The 24507-nt window shown below is 42.2% G+C and overlaps 1 protein-coding gene across 2 annotated transcripts in view; it reads right to left on the bottom strand.

Moving 5' to 3' along the window:
- LAMA3 (laminin subunit alpha 3) overlaps positions 1-24507 on the bottom strand; it is a 125842-nt gene that overhangs the window by 85559 nt on the left and 15776 nt on the right. Inside the window, exons 3-16 of one of the 2 annotated variants that reach the window (XM_083623626.1) lie at positions 24090-24207; positions 23191-23309; positions 20887-21057; positions 18344-18441; positions 17597-17712; positions 16381-16499; positions 13526-13616; positions 12622-12753; positions 9620-9679; positions 7968-8006; positions 7704-7844; positions 7053-7187; positions 3007-3141; positions 1109-1246 (exon numbers count right to left, since the gene is read on the bottom strand). In XM_083623626.1, the coding sequence (XP_083479752.1) occupies positions 1109-1246; positions 3007-3141; positions 7053-7187; positions 7704-7844; positions 7968-8006; positions 9620-9679; positions 12622-12753; positions 13526-13616; positions 16381-16499; positions 17597-17712; positions 18344-18441; positions 20887-21057; positions 23191-23309; positions 24090-24207 (1612 nt within the window). The remainder of the gene's footprint in view (positions 1-1108; positions 1247-3006; positions 3142-7052; positions 7188-7703; positions 7845-7967; positions 8007-9619; positions 9680-12621; positions 12754-13525; positions 13617-16380; positions 16500-17596; positions 17713-18343; positions 18442-20886; positions 21058-23190; positions 23310-24089; positions 24208-24507) is intronic. The other variant, XM_083623627.1, reaches the window with a different exon arrangement.

The following is a 24507-nucleotide window of genomic DNA, read 5'->3' as shown; positions in this document are numbered from 1 at the left end:
GTTTACATTTTTAAAAATAAAAAACCCATTATTTTAAAGCTATTTATTTTCAACAATCCATACAGCACTTTTAAAGTGAAGAAAGTATTCCCTGGTTATTTCACTATGCATTGAGCCTCACAACAAACATTGACAGTTTCTCTCAGATATATTCTTAATAATATTTAAATACCTCCTTTTATGTACATACTGCATAGTGTTTTATCCTCACATTGGCCCTGTAGTCAATGTTGGTCCCATTTTACAGGTAGGAAACAGAGATGGAAAACATTAACTGAGGCCCATAACATGAGTAAGATTTCCCATTAATTTTATACATAACACTGCCCAGTCATTGGTTTTGACTGTCTTGGCCATGGCCACTGAGGGAACCTCATGACCACAGAAAAGCAGAAAGAGATGTATGTGCTTGTATCTCTCAAACTTAAGTCCAGACACATTCCATTCATGGAGGATTGAGCTATAAACAACCATTAACTCCTTTCCTGTGGCATCAGGACAACAGAATTTCTCCGATGAAGCAAGATTATAGCATTTGAAACTTCTTAATTTTAAAAGTCAAGTAAGAGGGGATGTAAAGGAAGTGTATAAAAGTATGCATGGCATAGAGAAAGTGACAAAGAATAGTTTTTCTCCCTCTCTCTTAACACTAGAATGCGTGGACATACAATGAAGCAGAAGAATGTTGATTCAGAACAGATAAAGTACATCTTCACACAGCACATAGTGAAATGATGGAATTTGTTCCTATCAGAGGCAGCAACTTGGATGGCTTTAAAAAGGGATTTTCAAATAAATTTTATTTACTTATTTATTTAAAACATTTTTATCCCACTCTTCAGCTGAAAAATGGTTTGCAAATGTCTGAGGCAAGGTAGTATGGCTTCCTTGCCTCAATAAACTGTCCCTCTAAAACACCAAATGACATCCTTCAGGACACCTGCCACCACCTGAGCTCTAAGATCAAAGCATCTTACAATTAGCAATGGCAGCCTAAACAAGTAATTAGCCTCACAATGAGGGCAAAACTTGTCCAACTCCCCTGATCGCATACAATTTTCTGCTTCTAAAATATTGCCATAAATAGATGTGTCTTGGTAATTATTACCTTGGCAATGAGGAAAACTGTTGGCTGCTGAGAGACATCTGTGACACTGTTGTCCTGTAAAGCCTGGTTGACACTCACACTGGCCTGTGACTGCATCACATGTGCCCTGGTAGGAGCCATGGGTCGAGCACTGACAAGCTGAACAAAGGTGTTAATTTTATAAGGACACCAGGTTTCATATTACTACACACATACATATACACACACATGGATAAAAGTTTGGAGACATGCTCTGGCAAGCAGCTGCTTCTTTGTGGACTGATACATTCCATGCTTCTCCTTTTGGAGAGAGATATGCAACTTGGGGTCAGAGGTCTTATTCATCCTCCTTCTCCTCATGTAGCCCCTAGCTATGTAGGCAATCTCTCTGAGGACACCAAGCCAGAGAGCAGAGGCTCCCTCAACTGAACGAGAAGAGCCATATTTTCCTCTAGTCTTCATGCCTCCATTCAAGCACTTTGGGCCTTGAGCAAAAAACAAAAGGCCTCACAAGTTGGTGGAATTCTACAAATATAACACACTGAAATCATCAGCTTCTGAAGTCCACCTACTCAAAGGCTTTCAAATCTTGCAAAAATTTTGTTGCGAAAAGTTAATTTTCACAAAAAGTATCAAGATGCTCTATATTGAACAATACAGTGCTGAAATCTGCAATTTTGAATACAGGCCTCTCCCTCTCTCTCTTTCTCTCTCTTTCTCTCTCTTTCTCTCTCTCTCTCTCTCTCTCTCTCTCTCTCTCTCTCTCTCTTTCTTTCTTTCTCTCTCTCTCTCTCTCTCTCTCCCCACTCCCAGTTAATCTGAGGACAGGAGTTGTTTGAAGCAAAGAGCATGGAAAACATGTTCTCTGCTTACTGTGTAGGTTGTCAGGAATTCTGTCAGCTGCACAGCTACTATACTGTTCTTAGTTATGCAGCCTTTGCCAAGTTGGTGCCCTCTGGATGTTTATTATATTATTATCTACATTTCTATCCTTCCCTTCCTCTCAAAACAGCACTGGCAGCCAACAACAAAGCAGCAGAATGGTGCAATAAAAATCAATAAATTAAAACATCAAGGACATCTAAAAACATTTTAAAACAGTCACATATCCTCACACCTCATCATCATTTCAAGGTTGCCAGGAACAGTCTCTTTCAGTCATCAAATGCCTGGGTGAACAGGAATGTTTTTAAATTCCTCCTAAACGCTGATAATGAGGTAGGAAGACACACCTCATCAGAGAGGGCATTCTACAATCAATGAACTGCCAATGAGAAGGCCCAAGCAGGGGTCAGGGCCAACCAAGCATACTGGCTGGGACTAATGGCAACAGTAGTTCAAGACATCTTTGAGGGCAGCAGGCTGGGGAAGGGTAAGTGAGCATCACCTTCAGAAAGTCACAAAGATGTGCATTCTACCCAAGCTAAAGTTGCCGGGCACACAAACAAAACGTTTGCAATATATTGAGCCAGTCTGCTGGTCCTTATGCAATCGAGGGTCAATTTACACTTGAAATTTGTCACGTAGCTTCCCCTTGTGCAGCTGGTTTTTTAACAAATAAAAAGCTGGTGCAACAGTGGGAGGGTGACCAAGATCAGCATCATGGCACAGGGGCAATAATCCAGTCAAAATGCTCCTCCCACCCACATGCCTGTTAGAAGCAGTTTAGTCCTAAGTGGCAGCTGCTCTCTAGAGGTAGGGGTAGGGAAACGTTTCTGGCTCCATGGGCCAAATCCCTTATCAGAACTTAGCATCACAAGCTGAATTTGACAGGTGGGCAGGGCAACCCACCTGTCAATCACATGACATCATTTTTCTTAAATACATCTAGTAGACTAAAACAGTTTTGCTTCTGTGTATAGTAATACGTTGTTAAATCAAAGTTCATATCTGAGAAAGAAACTTGATTGGTTACTTACGCAAACAATTGGGATAGCTATAGTAGCCAGGAGCACACTGGCTGCATTTTGGCCCAGCATAGTTTGTATAGCAATGACAATGTCCCAAAGAGCCACATGTGTTGCTCACAGACCCAGATGTATCACAGTTGCATTCTGTAAGGGGGGAGAGAATAAGAAACCATGACATTGTTGTTTGTTAGTTCTCTTTAAGTTAGAGCCTGTGGGCACATTTGGAAATCTAAAAGATTGTTGTGGGCACCACAGAATGCTGATTTCATAGAAGGCAAACTGGTGATGCTCAGAACCCCCTCCCCAAAAAAACCCACTTATACCAGCTAAAGCAGGCAACCTCCCTGCCTTTAAGAAGCTAGCAACCCCTCCAAAACAAAAATTATTTGAAAAAACATTGAGAGGGACAGGTGGTTTTGGATGGTACCTAGAAGAATGTCTTGGGGTTCTGTGGTGCTCACAGGTGCTACACTGGGGACCCCAGATTTTAATCATAATTTTTATCCCCCAAAGCAAATGTCAAGAGATGGCAGTAAAAATCCTAATGTTAGGAGGAGGGAGGGAGGGAAGGACCATCAGCGAAAGGAAAAAATTATGTTCTTCTTGGCACATTGTAATGGCTTTAGGGGTTGCTTGTGCGTAAGTTACCGCCGCTCTGGGCTAGGTTGGCTGGTTAAACCATTTCTCGCTGGACAGCCATCCACTCCGTGGCTGTTCAGTCACTGGCAGAATCCGTCAGTGGGCGTTTCTTAAACCTCTTCCAGCAAAGAAGTTCTTTGACGCCAAGTCGCCGCCTACTTTCCCTGCGCGGAAGTCTTCTGCGCAGGGTGGGTGTGGGCAGCGGAGGACCTGTGCTCTCCTCGCTAGTCTCCTGCGAAGAGTCCTGGAGCCCCCTCTCTGCTTCCCCCATCGGCCCCCCTCTATCCCTGGTGTTGCGCTGATTTTCTTCCCCAGCCGGAGACCTGCCTCTCTCCCTGCTTGGCCCCTCTCCAGCATCGCTGTGGAGCCTCGCCTCCTCCGCTAGTTCCGATGGCAGTTCCCTGACACACATCAATATTTAAAATTGTGTCAACGTTTATTTAAAAAATAATAATTCAACTAATTTCAAGCTGCAAACCCTGAAGTTTTCCAGTGGACACTAATGAATCATAGCCAAATAATAATCGCTATGCCTTTTTGTCTGTAAAGTTAGAGAGATGGCTCTAGCATTAGGCAGAATGAGGTGGCTACCTCAGGAGGATGCTTTCGCATGATATGAAAGAGCAATAAATTATTGGCTATTTAATTTAGTGTTGTCACATTCTCACTGACAGGGAGGGGAAGAGGTGGCTGTGGGATATGCTGCCTCAGGCATGAAAACGACTTGACCTGGCTTTGGTACTATGAACCTTGACTTGGGAAGGTGGGTGCAGAAGGCAACATGTGCTGCTCTCCCATAGGCAGCAAAATGTATGAGGTCCACTTTATAACTGACATGTCTGAGGACCAAGCAGGATGAAATGAAGCTATCCTTAGTTAAGTGTTTGTGGTATTGCTAGACGATACCCTTATAGTACTAATTCCCTGAGCCCAGCAGCCGATTACTAAATATGCCTTAATTTTTTGCAATGTCAGCTATTAGCATAACCATCTGACGTTCCGTGAGCATTTGAAAAATGCTGATCAGTCTAAACTCTGCAAAAGCAAACTGACAGATTAATGGCTGCTTAGAGCCAAAAGTAATGCATTTATTATGCATACGCATTGGCTTGTGGTACATTATGAGATTTAACAAACTACTGTTGCTACTTCACTTTTTAAAAAGTTCTTTATGCACCTCCAGCTGTGAGAAGATGCCCAGAGGGAGGGCAGGAATGCAAAGTAGATGCCTCTTAAGATACATTGTAACCTAATACCCTTTTAAATATATCAGAATCATTATTGAATTTGGCTTCAATATGGAATTTAGTTCAGATTTCTCAGCTCCATCTTGAACATGACTGTGACAAATTATCTGGGCTGTTATTAGACTGTATGGTGAATTCTGATGCTCTAAGCCTCATTAGGTGCTCATGGATAATTACTTAGCTGGAGGCTTTTGCTGCAAAAAAGGGTGCCCTCAAAATCACATACTGGCCTAATTCAGGCATAAGGCTAAGCCCAGCCATGGGTTGGCGTAAAGAAGTAAATATGAAAGTTCCCAGTGAGAAGATCATGGGCCCTCCAGTCCCAATTGCTGTTGTGTTGCTGTCCAAACCTGGTCTTGTGATTTTCTAGCCCCCGAATAAACCATAGAACAAACCTTTCGTTTTTTATGGTGTAAGCTAAACCGTGGGCCAGGGTTTTGACAAAGTGGTAAACCAAACTATAGCTTAGCACACAGCAATGTGTGCAGGAGCAAAAGTAGAAGAAGTGGTCACGATCTTCTTATTGCAGGTTTTCTTAACATTATGTGCAAATGGGATCACTGATTAGTTCCATGTAACAGAAAACATTCCCCGCCCCCACTCCCCAGTACTTCAGGTGCTTTAGTAAGGGCTCTTGCACTGTCAAATCAGTTTTCTGAGCATTTTCAAATAAAAATGGCTCCACTTAAATCAATATAATGGAGAGTTTTTCATCAATTTTAATGGCTATGGATTTAATGTCTCCCACATAAATCTCAACTCTTATATTTTGGGATTTTAACATTTCCCTTCTGATCTATTTAGCTTTCATAAGATGTTTTCCTTTCTTTGGCTGCCTTTTGTGAGCCCCTCTCACCTGGGCCTCATGTCAACTTTTTTAAGCTCAACATGTCAACCAAGCCAATTTGAGGTACATTTTCTTAACAAAGCTATGAACTGACTCATTTCCAATGAAACATTCTTCCATGCCAACTGAAGGATATAAGTTATGGTATTCATTAAATCATTTGTATGTCTTCCTGGTCCAGCAATATCAAACTCTTTTGCTGTGTCGTCTCAATCCAGCATTTTGCAATAAGTGGAAAACTTTTTCAAAGTTCATAATATTTTCCAGTGTCACATTCAGGAAGGGGCAAGCATTCTGCACTCCTGTGAACACAGTGCTGTTTATATTTTATTTTGCCTTTATTTTCCATCACTTTCCAATTACTGGGTCATGTGATAAGAAGAAACTGTCACGTAGTCATGTGACACATTGCCTCTTGACACCGCAACACATAATGTATGGGGAGGAATTATAGTACAGTAATTGCTTAGTGGGATGCGGGTGGCACTGTGGTCTAAACCACTGAGCCTCTTGGGTTTGCGGGTCAGGTGGTTGGCAGTTCAAATCCCCACAACGGGTTGAGCTCCCATTGCTCTGTCCCAGCTCCTGCCAACCTAGCAGTTTAAAAGCACGCCAGTGCAAGTAGATAAATAGGTACCGCTACAGTGGGAAGGTAAACGGTGTTTCCATGAGCTCTGGTTTCCATCACGGTGTTCCATTGCACCAGAAGCAGTTTAGTCATGCTGGCCACATGACCCAGAACATTGTCTGTGGACAAACGCCGGCTCCACCTTTGACTGGACTTTACCATCCAGGGGTCCTTAACCTTACAGTACAGTGGCACAACACATGCTTTGCAGTTCCAGGTGCAACTCCTAGCCTCTTTAGTTACAGGATCTTAGCTGACATGCTGGGGGAAACCTTGACTGAGACCCTGGAGACTGCCTGCCAATGAGAGTGGATAGCACCTAACACTGCAATCCTATACAACTCTATTCAAAAGTAAGCCCCATTGAGTAAGCCCCATTGATTCAGTGGGTGTGGATAGGATTGCAGCCTAAAGGACCCACTGCCTTACTCAGTGTAAGGCTGTTTCTAATATCTCAATATGCTTCCCTCCCAATTCTCAAAACATAAGGATGCAGCCTAGAGGGTTTTCCCATCTCTCTTTCCCCCCACCCCCCAGCCAACATGTCATTTTATAGAACACTGGGACAGCCTTCATCTCTTTCAACAAATTTAAATCAGCAATCCAAAAGGAACACACGACTGTATGCATTTTCAAGTTTGATGTCCCCCTGACCAGATCAATGCATTTAGATTTATTTATTTGTTTATTTTACCTTGACAGAAGGGGAAAGAATAGTATCCAGGCTGGCAGGCGTTGCACTGAAAGCCATCTACGCCAACACGGCAAAGGCATCTTCCAAGGAAGTCACATATTTCAGGGAGGGTGCCAGCTAAATTGCACTCACACACTGCCAAGGGAAGACAAGGCACTTTCAGAAGTGATTCTGATAGAAGAGACACACTTCACACACGTCAGAAGCTACCGGTAAATTACCTCCAGGATTATAGTGAAAATTATCCCCTGTCCCATCATTTGCTAGTTCACAGTTTGACATGCAGGTCATAAAAAAGTTGATTCTAAAGAAAGCTAATTATTTATGCCACTGTGGAAATCCAATTAACTTGAACTGCACTGAGCGCTCACAAGTTCCATAGCTAGGTCAACATGCTCCTTCCCCAAGCCTGTTGGAAGTGATATTTATTTTTTTCTTCATTGTTTGATTTTTTTAAGACAGATATAATGAACATGTGGCCATCCCGAGGTTGTTAGACTCCAACTCCCATCATCCCCAGGCAGCATGGCCAAGGATCAGAGATTATGGGCAATATTGGGGGGACCACAGGTCCCCTATCTGTGATCTAATAAGTTCCCAAGGTGGCTAACAAATACAGTAAAAAATTAAACCAAAACCATGATTACTTACTTTGACAGAAAGGGTAATGGAAATAGCCTACAGCACAGCTATCACAGGCAATTCCCTGAAATCCTTCACGGCATCGGCACTGTCCTGTTCGTCTGTCACATTCACGATCACCTAATGCACCTGAGCCATGGCACTGGCAAGCTAGGGACATTTTTTAAAAGTTAATAGTCTTGAAATTCAAACGTATTTGGATGGGGGGGGGGCAGGAATTAAAATTGCATTGCATTTGATTTTGGCATCCACCAGCAGAATCGTAGAACTTACGTTGACAACGTGGCCCAAAAAATCCTGGCTTGCAGCCTCCTAATGCAGAAAGACAGAATGACGCCGTGGAATTAACAGGACAAGCAAAGGAAACCGTCAAATGTAGCAAATCTATTAGTTGCTAAAGAACGTTATTAAAGGATAAGCCCTGCCTTGCTGAATTCCAGCTGCAGGAACTGAGGAAGCCAGGAAGCTCTAAGTAAAAGATTTTCAGTGCTAAGAAACAGACAGGTCTTGTGATGGATGAATTCTTGACCAGCAGAAGTCAACTTCCTTTGTAGGTGGACATACACACACATATTAAACCTATCTTTCTCTTCTTTTTAAAAAAGTAGTATTTATTAAGCTTTTAAAACAAGCACGTACAGTTCCAAATGTTGGCGTTGTTCAAATGTAAGAAGCTATGCACAGTGTTGTTTATTCTAATTGGTAGTGGCTCTCCAGCATCTCAGGCAGAGATCTTTCACATCACCCTGCTACCTGACTCTTTTTTTTAATGGAAATGTCAGGGATTGAACCTGGAACTTTTTGCATGCAAAACATGGGTTCCTTCTCTCAACGGAGAATGAAGTGAATCATTGTGATTCACATGTATGTCCACACCATACATTTAAAGCACTCTTATACCATTTTGAGGGACGCGGGTGACGCTATGGGTTAAACCACAGAGCCTAGGACTTGCCAATGAGAAGGTTGGCGGTTCGAATCCCCACGACGGGGTGAGCTCCAGTTGCTCGGTCCCTGCTCCTGCCAACCTAGCAGTTCGAAAACACGTCAAAGTGCAAGTAGATAAATAGGTACCACTCCAGCGGGAAGGTAAACGGCGTTTCCGTGCGCTGCTCTGGTTCACCAGAAGCAGCTTAGTCATGCTGGTCACATGACTCCCTTGGCCAATAAAGCAAGATGAGCGCTGCAACCCCAGAGTCGGCCACGACTGGACCTAATGGTCAGGGGTCCCTTTACCTTTACTATACCATTTTGACAGCCGTGTCAAATGAAATCCGGGGACTGGAGCTTGTTAAAGGTGCTGGGAATTGTAGCTCTCTGTGGGATCCTCTAACAACCCTCAACACCCTTATAAACTAGGAGTCTTTGGAGGAATCCTTTAAACACATGCCTTTCTACTCAAAGTAAGCCCCACTGGGTTTAAGTGACAAGGCCCCACTGAGCTCAAGGCCTCAATCCTATGCATACTTACTTGGGATTATACTCCTGAGTAAGTATGCATAAGATTGAGGCATTGAAGCCTCTTTCTCTCATCCCAGCACAGAAGTCAAGCAAGCTGCCAGAGGACAGACAGAGTAATCAGTCCCTCTCTGGGCAGTGTGCGGCATGGAAAAGAAGAATGAGGCAAAAACAAAGGAGAAAAGTGGGTGGCATTAAGAGAAGGAGAAAATGAGATGGCAGTAAGAGAGGAAAAGGACACTAACCAAAGGAGGAAGGCACTCACATGTTTTAATCCAAAGACGAAGCACATTCATACTAACAATTTTATGAATATCCACATACAAACCAGCCTCAGAAAGAAAAAGTCATATGCTACTTGAGTAAACCGACCCTCAGATTAACTATATTTATGGGGATTGTGCCTATGATGGATACCGGGTCATTAAATTATAAAAATGCAAACACAACAGAAAAAGATCACTTGCCAGCTATATGACCAGCTGAAGGGTCTTCTGGACTTGGAGTAACAGGATAAACAGGATTTCCTTTCAAGAGGGGAGGAAAAGAAGACAACTTTCAGAAAATACCTAGTACATTTTACTTACTTACTACATTTATACATCGCTCTTCTATGCGAAGCACTCAATGTGCTTCACAGTTTAAAACAATTACTTATAATTTCATAAATATGATACAATGGCTCAGGATGGCATTATCTCAAGGACCACCTGTGCCCATATGAAATGACCCAGACCCTGTGATCATCATAAAGCCCTTCTTCGTGGGCCTCTTCCACAAGAGGTCTGGAGAAGGGAAACGTGAGAGTGGGCCTTTTCCACAGTAGCTCCCCATTTGTGGAATGCTCTCCCCAGTGACATTCAGCTGACACCTTCATTATGATCTTTAGGTGCCGGGGAAAACTTTCCTCTTCAACCAGGCCTTTGGCTGATTAACATTCTATGACCTTTTACATGTGTTTGGGGTGGTGGTTATGGGTTTATTTTGTCCTTGTCCTTGTTCTTATTATGAATTTTGTGTTGTGGATCACCCGGTGACCTTTGGGTGAAGGGCGGTATACAAATTTAATACAACAATAATAAAATGAATCGTGACAATTACTTGAGACATGGGGTGGGGGATGTGAGTTGGTGCATCATAGCTGGCAGAGAGTATCTCACTGTGTCTCACCCCTTCCTCTAATGTAATATAGGAAGCTGCCTTACTCAGAACCAGACCACTGGTCCATAGTTCACAAATGTCTACACTCTCCAGCATCTCTCCAGGGTGACAGATAGGAGACATTCCCAGTCCTATCTGAAGATGCCAACAACTGCACCTGGGACCTTCTGCATGTAAAGCAGATAACTCTGTCATTGAGCTACAGCCCTTCCCAGATATTACATGCATGGAGCTGCATAGACTTGTTGGGATTAGGAAGGTGGGGCAATGGCTGAAAACAAAATCTTTTGCTTCTTACCTTCCTTTTTTCTTTTGACTAACTCGGGCTCCTCACTTGTCAACATTCTTTGTCATTCTTCCTTCTCCCAAATCCCCCTCCTGACACATCATCTTTACCTCTCTTCTCCCCCCCTCCAGTACCTCCCTTGGCCTTATGTTCTGTCTTACCCAAATCTTCTTCTTCCCCTTCCCTCACTCAAAACATCCCTCTGGCTTACTTCCCCTACCCTTGCTCAGATCAATGCCCTGTCCTGGCCCTCCCCATCTGAAGAAGAACTTGAGCTCACAACTGGTTCTGCCAAAGGCTTTCATTTTCAGATTAGATCAATGCATGAGGCGTATTACAGGTCACAGGAATCTGCAGGTACATGGGAGGTTAAATATAGGGCTATGTGCCAGCTAAGGCATTGATGCAACAAGCAACATGCCCTTAGTGGCAAGCAGCAGCTGGAGTCCTGAGACTTGGCAAGCAAGCAGGCACTACTTGAGGTGGGCTGGCCTTGTTCCAAGGTGACAGAGGCAGAGACACAGCTAACATGGCATCAGACTTACTGCTAGCCAGTGTGGTGTAGTGGTTAAGAGCGGTAGACCCGTAATCTGGTGAACCGGGTTCGCGTCTCCGCTCCTCCACATGCAGCTGCTGGGTGACCTTGGGCTAGTCACACTTCTCTGAAGTCTCTCAGCCCCACTCACCTCACAGAGTGTTTGTTGTGGGGGAGGAAGGGAAAGGAGAATGTTAGCCGCTTTGAGACTCCTGAAGGGGAGTGAAAGGCGGGGTATCAAATCCAAACTCTTCTTCTTCTTCTAGCCACCTCCCCAGAAGGGGGTGGAGTCTTGAGTGACAGGACGAACCACCAAAGGACTAGGCATCTCTTGAGGGAGAAGAGTAGAAGGCTCCTCCATCCATCTACTTGGGCCCTCCCCAGTGTCCCCCAAGATGCTGTGTCCCTCCTTGAAGTTCAGATACATTTTGTACCCCAGAATTAATGATGATCATAGGGACCCTCCCTAAGGTCTTCTAGTGCCCATTCTTCAAGCTCCTCCAACTCTTCCTCCATGTCTGACCACTCTCTCCATGATACCCCTAAGGGACTCATGACACCCTCTTTTGCCCACATCTCTCCCTGGATCACCTTCTCTTGCAATCAACCCCTTGCTCTTCTTCACCCAGTTCTCTTCTTCTCCACTCTTTATTTCACCCCAATCCACCCTGTCCTTCATCCTTCCTCCACACCTTCCTCTGTTACAGAGAACTGAGTGAAATGATGCATTTAAAAGGGATTTCCCTTGTGCTGGTAGACCTTTGGAATGCTTCAATGGCCACCTGCTTCCTTTCCTCTAGCTATTTTCTGCATTTTTCTGCAAACCATCCACCCCCCCACCCCCGTCATGTTTAGGTATGTAGACATCTTGCAGCTTTAGAAAGAGAATTCTATATACCATGACCTTTGACACTAGACTAAGAGGTATATTTTTAGGACCCATCCTATTTTTCTGATTGTAAATTGTTTTCAACTGTTTTTAATGTGTTTTAAATTGTTGTACGCTGCCCTGTGACCTTGGGGTTAATCGCACATCATCATTATCATCATCATCTCATTATTTTCTAAGGGCTGTGTTCTATAAGTAACGGTAGCCTGAAACACAACTGAAATATTACGCAGTATTGGAATGGAAACAAAGAAAACGGGGTTGGGGAGGGGCAGAAACACTCAGCCAGAGAAAACATGTTTAAAAATAGAAGTTGCAGATGTCTGCTTCCCAACCCATGAGCCAACCAGTCACAGAGATATATAACCACATGTTATGTTAGTAGAATTCAGCTTTATCTCACATTTATGACGGCTGCTTTCATCCATGCTTCATTGCAAAAACCAGAATATTTATATCCTTGTCTTTTTTTGCAGTATAACTTTTACTTACTGGTGACTTTTGGGGAAATATGATGGGAACAAATGCATGTGTAGGGGGGATATTTAATGAGACAGGACAAAAATGCAGAGCTGTGTGTTGATATATGGATACTCACCATAGCAGAAGGGGAAGCTATGGTATCCTTCAGCGCACCGGTCACAGGTCTCACCCTGATAATTGAACTTGCAGTAACAGCGACCAGATCCTTCCTCACAGCCATCAGAATGTTCTGGGTTACAGCTGCAGGCTGTATATAAAACAATATCAGTCCCAAATCTTTCTTCAGCTTGAATTTATTTACTTCCTATTAAAATTAAAGGAATGTCCACTGCACTTGGGCTACTTCCTGGTTTAGATAGCGCTGTTGCAATAATCCTTTCCATCTTTAAAGTGCTGTGAGAATCAGTATTACCTCTTTTGATCTCACACCAAAAGCACAATAACATGACATGGGCAAAATCTATCTGAGCATTTCTCAAGCACATACAGCAAAAAAAAAAAAAAAAAAGGTTCCTGTACCTTTACGGTTTGCATGGCAGGGAGAAGCTGTTCTTGCAGAGTGAACTACGCTTAGAATCAGAGAAACTCTAGGGCAGTAGAAATATACTGACTTCACATTCTAAAATATATTGGCATCAACTTCCCATTTTCCTATGAAATTGAAAGGTCGAGTGGAAACAAGGTCATCCTCCCCATGAGGTGGGGTGAGGCAGCCACCTCAAACAGTGAAAGCAGCCTGCCCCCGCTGCCAGGGCCCCCGCTGACAGAAGAAAATCACCACTGCCGGCAACACCAGTTTCCAGCGACATCTCACAAGATTTCAGCATGATTTCACTGGTAGCCAGTGCCACTGCTTGCACTTCACAGGTGCCACCATGCAGCACCAGGGAAGAGAGACTTGCGGGGAGGCAGGATTCCAGCGGGGCAGCATATTCCAGCTTTGCCTCAAGCATCAAAATGGGATGCACTGCCTCTGGGTGGAAATCATTAGGGGGAAAAGCAAGAGGGAAAGAACATACGTATACATCCATATGTTGCTGTCACTGGAACACCATAAGGACGGTAGAAGCCCTTCAAGCATTTCTCACAATTTACACCGGCTGTGTTGTGCTATGCAGGATAAAATAAGGAAAAAAGGTGACACGAGAAAAAGAACAGCTAAGCAAGGAAAGAACTGAATGTGGATGTTTGAAAACATGTTACTATGGCCAAGTATGCTAATGTGGTAGAAATGCAGTGCATTCTGGGTTTCTTGGGGGGCGGTTCTTTTGCATGTTGTCAGAAGCTAAGGAGTTAGAACCCACAGCTCTGGGTACAGTTACCTAAGCGATGACCCTGAAGTAGAACCTGAAGTAGCTAGGCCCACTCAGGCTGTCTCTTGGCTTATTCCCTCGTTTGACTTCCTGACTCAAACTCCTAGTCTAACTCCCAACTTAACCCCCTTCTCTTGGACTCCTCCCTCCAACTTGACAGCTTCTATGACTCAACCTGGCATGTACAGTCGTACCTTGGTTTTCAAACGCCTTGGGAGTTGAATGTTTTGGCTCATGAACGATCGAAAACTGGAAGTGATCGTTCCAGTTTCTGAACATTCTTTGGAACCCAAATATCTGACGCAACTTCCACGGCGTCCAATTGGCTGCAGGAAGCCGCGCCTTGGTTCCCAAACGTTTTGGAAGTCGCACAGACTTCCGGAATGGATTCTGTTTGACTTCTGAGGTACCACTGTATTGACAAATGCCCTATATGATCAACATCTAGTGAAATTAATGCCATCTTATATGGAAGACTGACTTCATGGCTGACTTGACCATTAAATGACTTTTGTTAAATACAGTGGTACCTCAGTTTACAAACTTAATTCGTTCTGGAAGTCCATTGTTAAACCAAAGCATTCTTAAACCGAGGCTCACTTTCCCTACTGAGGCCTCCTGCCGCTGGTGCCCTTCCACCGTTCGGCTTCCGTGGCAAAGTTCACTAACCGGAACACCTACTTCCAGTTTTGCAGAGTTTGTTCACCGAATAGTTCATTAACAGGGCTGTTTGTAGACCGAGGTAGGCCTGCATAAGAGAACATTCACTTTGGCTCTCCTTTAATTTACATCAGAAGGGAAAGCCAGTAACAAAGTTATCTGATTTCCATATGTTGCAACACACACACACACAGTTCATTTCAAATGCAATTGGATGAAATGTGTTTTTTAAAAATGGAAAATGTAACACCAACTTATTTGGATAGCAGAGTTATTTAAAACTTTGTGATCATGAAAGATTAGATCTACAGCAAGGGAATAGCATCTGTGTAACAGTAACTCATTGCCTGACACAGAGAACAAAGCATGCATAATATAATTATTTTGCAAAGAAACAGACTCTGTACCCCATGTCCCAGTTTTCTTTGGTTGGTCATTTATGCAAAACTTTATAATTGTGTTTCTATGATACAAATTGCAAAAGGGTAAGCCCAATACCTATGCCTTTTTTAGGATGGAAAAATTATAATTAGATTTCATGGCTAAGCAATTTCATGCAGCTTAATTTCCACAAAATCAAATTATGGACAATCAACATCAGTCGCAACAGACAGTGTGGTTTTTTTTAAAGATACCAGTCATTTTCCTTGCTTTGATGATGTTCAGAAAAGATGCTTAGCTAACATATTCTTTCATGGGCAAAAGTGCAAAGAGGAAACGACACAGAAATGTCAAACTGGAAACAAAGAGTTTCCCTCTTTCCCTTAAAAAATATTTTTTCTTTGATTTACATCCAGCTACATGTGAAACAAATACTGCTTTCAGATTTAGCATGATGGTTGCACTGGATGTTTCCTATGACCCCAGGTCTCAAGTGGAAGGCTAGCTGTCCTCTGAAGCAGTTGCTAGGGAAGAATGGGTTCTGCATCAGTTCGGCACTGCCCGCCCAGTTCTGAACATGGCTTGACTTCTTCAGCTACCCAAGCAATGGCCTGCTCCCCCCCCTTAAGTGATCAGAACTAGTATGACTGCATTGACTGATGGAATACATTTGTAGTTTCCCAACAGGCTTTTTGGCCTCCTAGGGATCACCAAGACTACATTAGCAACAGAGCAGCTGTGCTGCCTGTGATGATCCTCCAATCAGCATCCTAAACATGTGGATGAGGGATGACCAGCACTGATTTGATGTGTTTTTCCACTGATAAACAGTGTCCAAAGTATCTGATTTAAATGGCAAAAGTCATCCTGCAAATAGTCTGGAGAAATGTCTCAAAATATCTCTCTTGCATCATTTCACCTTCATTACTCACGGTCTCTTTAAAAAACATATGCATGTATTATTTCAAGCATGTATTATTTCAATCAGAGGTTTTGGGATGAATAAGATGAAGTATCCTATACTTGGTACAACACTTTTCCTTTAAGTTGTGTTCCAAGCACAAGGTACTTCATCTTATTCATCTCAAAAGTCTTGTTCCCATTTTTTAAATTGCTGTTGGCTGTGCCTATTCAGAAGCTTAAAAAACAAAGTTCACAACACAATCACACACACACACACACACACACACACACACAGAGAGAAGTAAGTCCCACTCAATTCAATGAGGCTAGTTCCCAGGTGAGTGGACATTGGATTGCAGCCTTATATGACTATCTCATACTCATTTACGTGGTAATGAGCCCCAATTAACTCAGTGGGACTTCTGCGGAAACATGTTTAGAATTGCACGGTCAATCTTTCATTACTGAAGTTTACATATCAAGCAACCAGTGATTTGGGCTATCTCCTGTTTTGGAACATTTGTAGAAAAGATTGTGATGGATAGGATAAGAAAATGTATTACATGGTTTCAAGACAGAGAGGAATGAAATAAACACTTTAATAAGGGGAGTTTTACCTGACAGTTGATGCAGACCCCTCCACCTTGATACTGTTCATAAAGATTTAAGCTCTCTCCACGTTGCTCAACTTCAGGATCATAATAGCAGTCCATGGCATGTCCATGGCAGTTGCAGGCTGAGAGAGATGATAAGTTTCATTACAACCATCAGGCAAATGAGCAATGGAACACAGAGAAGAAAAAAAGCACCTCTAATTTCCATATGTCATGAAATGAGTTTTTCCATCAGATGCAGCAAGGTCGTCACAGTCTGTTCAGTCCAGCACTGTTCAGACTGAGAACTGTCATTCTGGGGGACATACAGAGGGCATTGTAAGACTGAAAAAGCTGCAAATTCACAGGGCATTTTTTAGCAATACTTTCCAAGCACACAAATGGGGCCAAAATTGCTTCTGAAGAAGCAAGGACTATCTCAACCAATTTTTTGCCAGATATCTGGCCTTGACATTGTTCCAAGTCAGAGCAGAAGAAGGGCAGGGAGTCAATCACTTCAGCATCCAAGCATGACCTGGAAATATCAAACCTGCATGGTTGCACTGGAGCTCTTAACAATATAGGATGATGTCATATTATTTACTTATTCACAGCCTATCTGTTGCATAAAATAGATTTTTCTTCCATATTACTCATGTGGGATTCAGGTATTGTTTGGTCTGACATGCCTAGTTTCATTCAAAAGTTTTTGCAATGTTTGTCACTTTCAAGCTTCACAATATAGGCCGATTGGCCTGAAATGTTTGTACATTGATTTTCGTCAGTCTTTTGTTCTATGCCACATCCATGGCACGTGTCCACAGTTGAGTGCTCCTAATGTGGCTCTCCAACTCAGTTGCAAAACATGTTCCAATTTGCATCCAGAAAGCAGCTTTGCCAGTCCTTAGCTTGTGATGTGGTTCCCAGCTGGCTGTCAAGCACTTGGGAAATGTTGTGAAAGGGACTTCGGCAAGTGGATGAGACAATTCACTTGCCAGTCATTTGATGTCAGAATGGCATAAGGTGATTGACAGGTTGGCTATCTTGCCCGCCTGTCAAAGTTGGTCCACAGGGGTGGAGACAGATAATAATCTGCCTTGGTCTGAAAGGGCACTTCTTTAAATGGCTGGACTGAATTCTTTCAACATGTGAGGCAATAATACAGAGGGAAATTATATTATGTATATTCAAAGCACCTTTCCCTCCCCACCAAATAATCACATTTAGACGCTAAACTTACGTTCACAAGCATTTGTACTGCTGGTTGTTGCAGGTTGCCATTGTTTCTGGCTATATCCAGGGCAGCAATGATTACAGGTTTCTCCACAAGTGTTGTGCTGACATTCACATCGGTACCTGGATATATAAGTAATTGTCATTTGATTCCCCCCCCCCATCAATGATTCTCTATTTTTTTGTATTTTGCACACTCTAACGTGATGTGTGCACAAACCTAACTCACAGAATGTACCAGCAGTCTCTTAAAATTAAACTTGAATCCTTTATAACAGCCATGGGGTTGAAGTATTATTATTATTATTATTATTATTATTATTATTATTATTATTAAATTTCCAAATCAACTTATATGAAGACATCTCAAGATGACGAACAATGTAAAATAGCACAAAAAAATACATTACCATACGTTTAAAGCACTGTTACAACACTTTAACAGTCGTTGCCAAAGAATCCTGGGAAATGTAGTTTGTTAAGGGCTAAGGGAGCTATAATTTCCAGAGTGGTTCAATCACTCTTCTCAAGGAACTCTGAGAACTGTAGCTCTCTGAGGGAACCGGGATCTCCTAATAACCCATTTCCTGGCACTGGGATTAATTTCCACCTTAGAAACAGTAAAGTGCTAAAGATCCCTTAAACAAATTCTGAAGTTATAGAAGTAAAACCTGAAAACGATGCCATCATTGTACAGCCACAAAGCAACCATTTTGAAAGCACAATGGTTTTGGTCGTACTGTTGCATCCTTACCTGTATGAATTTATGTCCCTTTCGGCATCACAAATATCTGCATGTCCATTACAAACACACTGTCCACCAACACTGATGTCTTTTATGCTGTAGTAATACTAGACAGAAACAAGATTTGCAGGTAAGTAGCTGACAGAGCTTATCCTCAGGGTGTTCTCTCAAAGATTATGAATTCTAGACCCAAGATGATATAAACTTGATAGTGAAATATATATATGACCACCAATAATTCCCCCACCATGAATTTCTGACCTTGATAAACTTCTTCTCCACTAAAATTTGTATTTTAAACATATTTTGGTTTTTTATTGATTGATATGGGCTGAGAAGCAGATGATAAAAAAGGGAAGTGAAAAATAGAATGGGCAGCTCTAGAACAGAAAGTTATATTCATATGTTTCAACACTTCATCTTTACATTCTCATCTTTTTAAAGGGCATTGTAAGGATGATTAGATTAGCATATGACTAAACCAGATCAGGGTAGCTAAAGGGTCTCAAACCCTCGGTGAGTTAGGAGCTTCCCCTGCATATGAAGACAGGCTCCGGCAGATTGAGCGGACAAGACCAATACTGGGTCCAACAGTCAAGAAGGTGGTTTTTACATGTGCTGTAGAGGGAAGTGAGGGGCTGATGGAGCTCATGAACCTGGGAAGGTAGCCCCTCTAGGAGAAGGAAAATGCTGGTCCTAAACCTCCACTGCCTTGCAGGATATCTTCAGGAGAAGAAAATGAGTAAACCTTACACAAATCTGGAGTGGAGTCCCTAAGATGGCTGGATGGCACCTTGTATGCCTCCTTCCAGCAACTCCTGCAGCCAAGCTGGTACCAAACATATTGCTCTGCTTTCCTTGGACCACATCAGCGAGGCCAAGAGGAGGGTCCTGTAATTTGGGCTTGCACCCCAGGGAGATCAGTTTGGTGCTGCTAACACAGTGGTTTGACTTCACGCCCAGAGGTGCACTCCATTGTCTCTCCAGACAGACAAATGCCAACAATTCTTTGAGCATTTAGGAAGAGGTGCAACACATACTTATTTCATCACGTGTAGCCATACAGTGGTTTCTGTGTTTCATACAGCACCTACGCAATAACAAGTCTTTCTCCATAATGTCAAAAGGGTACAGAGCTATGCAGATCAAAGTCGAAGACCTCAGAATTATGTTAAGCCCCATGCTCCATGGTTTCAAATTGGCCAACCATCTACTGACTTAAACAGCAGGAATCCAAGACACAGAGTAAGCATTACAGCAATATCAAGTACAGTGGGAATACAAAAAAGATAATTTCCACTCACTATTCATGTCACTGACCAGGGGCCCCAAATAATGTATAGTTGTCTCAGAAACTCAAAATTGTTAGTCATTCTCCAGAACTGTTTAGTCATTAGCCTTATTCAGTGCATGTCTGTTCCAATATAACAATGCAGGGATTAAGATTAAGGCTGCAGTCTATAGGAACTTACTTATCTTGCAGTGCTCAGTTGAGTCTTACTTCTGAGTAGACATTCACAGGATTGCACCTCTCGGCTGCAATTGTGCATATGCTTATTTGGAAGTAAGTCCTATAGTACACAGTGGATTTATTTCTGAATAAATATGCATAGGATTGGGCTTCTAGTCATTTGCAAGCACTACTAATCCATATGGTGTCCAGAGAGCTTAAAAGTATGTTATCTGAGCACCACTCCCTGCCACCAGCCCATGTATGGCAGATAAAGCCACACTCAGTCAATAGTTATAATAACTTCTGTGTACATTTAAGAAAGAGAGAGAGAGATTCTCCACCCTACCTGAGCAGTACTGATGGAAGGAAGAAGGCCAATAAAGAAATCAAATTTGCTACCTTATCCTCAGTGACCAGCAAAGGCAAAAGGTTGCATCTGCAGGGGAATTATTTTATCTTACAAATTCTGCTTCACATATGTGTAATGATTAAAAGCCTACTCCATGTTTTCCTAGCAGTTCTAGCACATAAGAATCTGGAGTAATTCAAAACCAGGTTTTATTTAGGAGTCACACTCTTTTTCTCTGGTAACTATAAAAGATTCTAGTAGAACTCTGTGAAACTACCTGCTTGATAAAGGTCATAGTGATAAAATCATACTCTGCTTAGACCACTTTTCTTCATCTTCCTGGATCCAAATTTCCTGAAGAAATTTACAACATGCATCCCACTTTTTCCAGAAATCCTTAAATATGAATGCAGCTGGAGTAAAGAGTGGCTTTAGACCAGAGGTAGCCAACATGGTACGATATTGCTGAATAACATCTCCCTTCAGTACCAACCAGTATGGTCATGGCCAGGGATGATGCAAGTTGCAATCCAGCAACATCTAAAGGGCACCACATAAGTAGGAAGGTTCCTTATGTAGAGTTAGACCATTGGTCCTTCTTGTTTTTAAGCAGAGTTTGGATGGCCATCTGTCATGGCTGTTTTAGTTGAGATTCCTGCATTGCAGGGAGTTGGACCAGATGACCCTTGAGATCCCTTCCAACTCTACAATCCTATGATTCCTCCCTGCCAAAAGATAACATTTACTCACTCTGCGCGTCACTGTAGGATCCCGTTGAGCTTTAGATATCAAGTGCCCAAGAAGGGTATTGGTTCTGAGGAAATGTAAACGAATATTTGTTGCTTTAGTAAATTCTCTAAGTATAGGAGAATGGGTGAAGTTATTTGCTCCTGGACGACCGTTTACCAAGGATATCACAATCTAATATGAGAGAAAGAGATCGGTTTTAAAACATAGACAAATTAATAGAAAGCAACTTATAAACATTTAGGACATGAATAAGCAAACTGGGCCCCTGGTCCATTATTGCAACCATTATTTCAAGGGTGGGCATTGTTTCAAAAGGTGAATAGATTCCAGTGAAATGTTGTTAGAATTAGTGTAATGCCACCCACTACAAGCATAGCTAAATGCAAACATGGGCATAGGCAATTGGTGGCCACACAATACAGCCACAGGCTAGGGGAGTGGGAAAGGAATTACAATAGGCTTCATTGTAGAAACACTCAAGTAACTTGCAGCGCAAGCCTAGACATATTCTCTCAGAAGTGAAATCAGTGGGCTTACTAACAGCCTGGCCTGGAATGAGAAGGCGGCATGGGGGCAGCAAAACACCATACTGATTTGATAATGATTTGGGGGCATGTTGCAGCCCTGAGCTATCAACCATAATGTTTCAAATGAGCCCTCAACCCAATCTTCTTTAACAGATTTGGGGACAGGGACTGCAGAGAGAAGGGAGAATCAGTGAAAGTCATCTCTTCCCTTTCATCAAACAGAAGTCTCCAATAGATCAATGAGCCTTTAATCAGTGGAGCAACATAATAATAATGTATTTTATACCACCCTTCAATCATATTCCAATAAGAGTTTACAACAGCAAATCAAAGAAAAATGCGTCTTAAGCCATGAATCACACATGTACAGTATAAAAAACTAAGTACAGTGCTACCTTGGTATTCGAACGGCTTGGCTCCCAAACAAATCGGCTCCCAAACGCCACAAACCCAGAAGTAAGTGTTCTAGTTTGCGAACGTTTTTCAGAAGCTGAACATCCAACGCAGCTTCCAATTGGCTGCAGGAAGCTCCTGCAGCCAATCGGAAGCCATGCTTTGGTTTTCGAAAGGTTTCGGGAGTCAAACGGACTCCCGGAATGGATTAAGTTCAAGAACCATGGTACCACTGTATTCTAAAGGCAACAATTGCCTAGGCTCTCAATCTATTAAGATAGCCAACAGTCACAGCTTCTCACAAAGGATAAATAACCTTGTCCCATTTGTGATATGAAGGCATCTCCAATATTAACTATCTAATTGAAAGAACCTTTATGTCCGGCAGATAAACTAGATTAAATGCTTGAACATTTATTGTACTTTAAAGCACTTAGAATTATTGCAAATATCAATACTAGTTATTCATACACCCCTAACAATCAGTCTTGTTGTTAAAAGATGTGTAAATACTGAAGGATTTGGCCAAAATGAATTATTATTTTTAGTTGTAGCACAAGGATCCATGACATAAGGGATTGCCGGCAGCAAATAAGCTTTTTAATTACTCTCTCTTTATGATAGAAAGAAAATACAAAATGTAGTTGTGGAATTTCCCCATAAGCCAGAGCAGGTTTTTCTAATGATTAAAGAAAACTCTTCAAAGCCCTTTTTAACAAGAGCTCATTGTAGGCTAATAATCAGCTCCACTAACTCAGAACCCAGTTCTTGGAACTATACTATTTTAGGAGCCAACTGGAATCTTTATCCATGCCTGTAAGCACAGTAAGTCCTACCAATAGGGGGAAAGAGATTATCTGTATGAATGATTGCTAGCTAATTCAAGACCAAGGTGTCTGTTTGTAGTTTTATGGCCTACAAAATGACTTATAGTTTTTAGAACATGGTGGCCTGAAAGGAAAGCAAAAAAGCACCAGTAACTAGGGCAGTTGTCAGTAGTGGCACTTGTGGTGGGCCAAGAAACAGAAGAGGTGGATATCTGGTGGGAGAAAGTATTCTATATGTCCTTGGAAGAGTGGAGTGTAATTCAAGAGTGCTCATCTTCAGATCAACCCATTCACCAATCTAACTTATATCAGAATGCTGGAGTGGAACAGGGAGGTAGACAAGTGAAGTGGGTTTCAATGGTGGTTACAGACAGAAGAGAGAATGACCACTGGTCACTAAGAACCCATTTAATAGTACTGATCTGCCTTATAGTTTTCTTATGGTACTATTACTGAGGTACATTTGAAGTACTTTCATGCAAAACTCTTGTCTAAATGCTAAGTGTTATTACAGTATTGCTGTCGCCCCGTCCCCCTGTCCCCTGCCCTGAACTTACCTCTCCATTTTCTAAAGGCACAATCCGAGAATATTCTGTAGTGCAAATGACATCATCATCTTTTCTAACACGGGCATTCGCTTCCTTCCCAAAACGTTCCCAACAGCCTTGCTTAGAATCTAACAAAAATAAATAAATCACCGTGTGGAGTTTCTGACCTTCAGAACATTACTCCAACAGTTACATAGAAAATAACATAAACCGCCGAATCTGAAGTGGAATGAATCCTGGTAACTCAGATCCTGAGCCTTGACTTTCCAAGACTCTTTACTGTTCTTACAAAGTTATGCCGGATAATCTGAGTGTTTCAGTGAGTCTGAGAAAGGGACAAGGGAAGAGCAGGTCTTGCATGCCCCATTTAGCAGGAAAATATCACCTCTTTCCCCATATTGGGGTGTCTAATCCACCTCATTGGTTGTTTTTAAACCTTGAGACACAATGTGCAATTAGGCACTGACAGAATCTGGTCTTAAGGTTGCCTTAAGTGAGCATTAAACTACAAACTTTCAGTCTTATCCTATGTAGCATTCAGCATGCTTGCTAAAATCTATTGATGTATACAGTACATGTTTGGCTCGACAGGATTAACCACAGTTTCTAAAGTTTAGGCATAACAGGAGGCTGGGGCTTATTAAAACAGAAAGTGAAAGATTTCCTTCTCCTTTACTCACTGGTGAAAGAAATGAGTGGGAAGCCTGCAGCCTGATGAATCAGTCCATTAGCGAGTGATATTGAACATAGCTAGAGGTATTTGGCAGGGCAGGGCGAGGGGGGGGGGAGAGAGACTTGTTCATGAATTCCTTAAGGTACCACATATTCTTAGAAGTTAAACGCCCAGCAGGAAATAGTTGCTATTGTCAAAATAAAAAGTTATAAGAGTTTTAAAAACTGGTACTCACAAGCAAAATATTGCCATGGCATATAAGTTTTTCCAAAGTCTGTTGATCTTTCTAATACCCACAGATCAGGACGAGGAGAATTTGCAAATTTGATGAGGACATAGGCCACGTGAAAGAACTGGTAATAAAATAACATGTAGAGAAACATTAAAATACACTAAATTGTACAAAGAGAAAGGTAATCCTGTTATTTCTGCTAGAAAACGATAGGACTGGTGAGGTTGTGCCTCCAGTGGAATTTAACATTTAATGTCTGATATTAGTAAATAAACAATATCATGCCTATGCTGATGTTTGCTCTTCTATACCAGTGTTCTTTAACCTCAGGTCCCCAGCTGTTGTTGGACTACAACTCCCATCATCTCTGACCATTAATCAAGCTGGCTGGGGGTGATGCGGGTTCAACACTGTTTTGGAC

The sequence above is a fragment of the Podarcis filfolensis genome (assembly GCF_964270895.1).
Source record: "Podarcis filfolensis genome assembly, chromosome: 7".
NCBI lineage: Eukaryota > Metazoa > Chordata > Lepidosauria > Squamata > Lacertidae > Podarcis > Podarcis filfolensis.
Note: the sequence above shows the minus strand (reverse complement) of the source record. Positions and strands in the feature narration are given on the sequence as shown.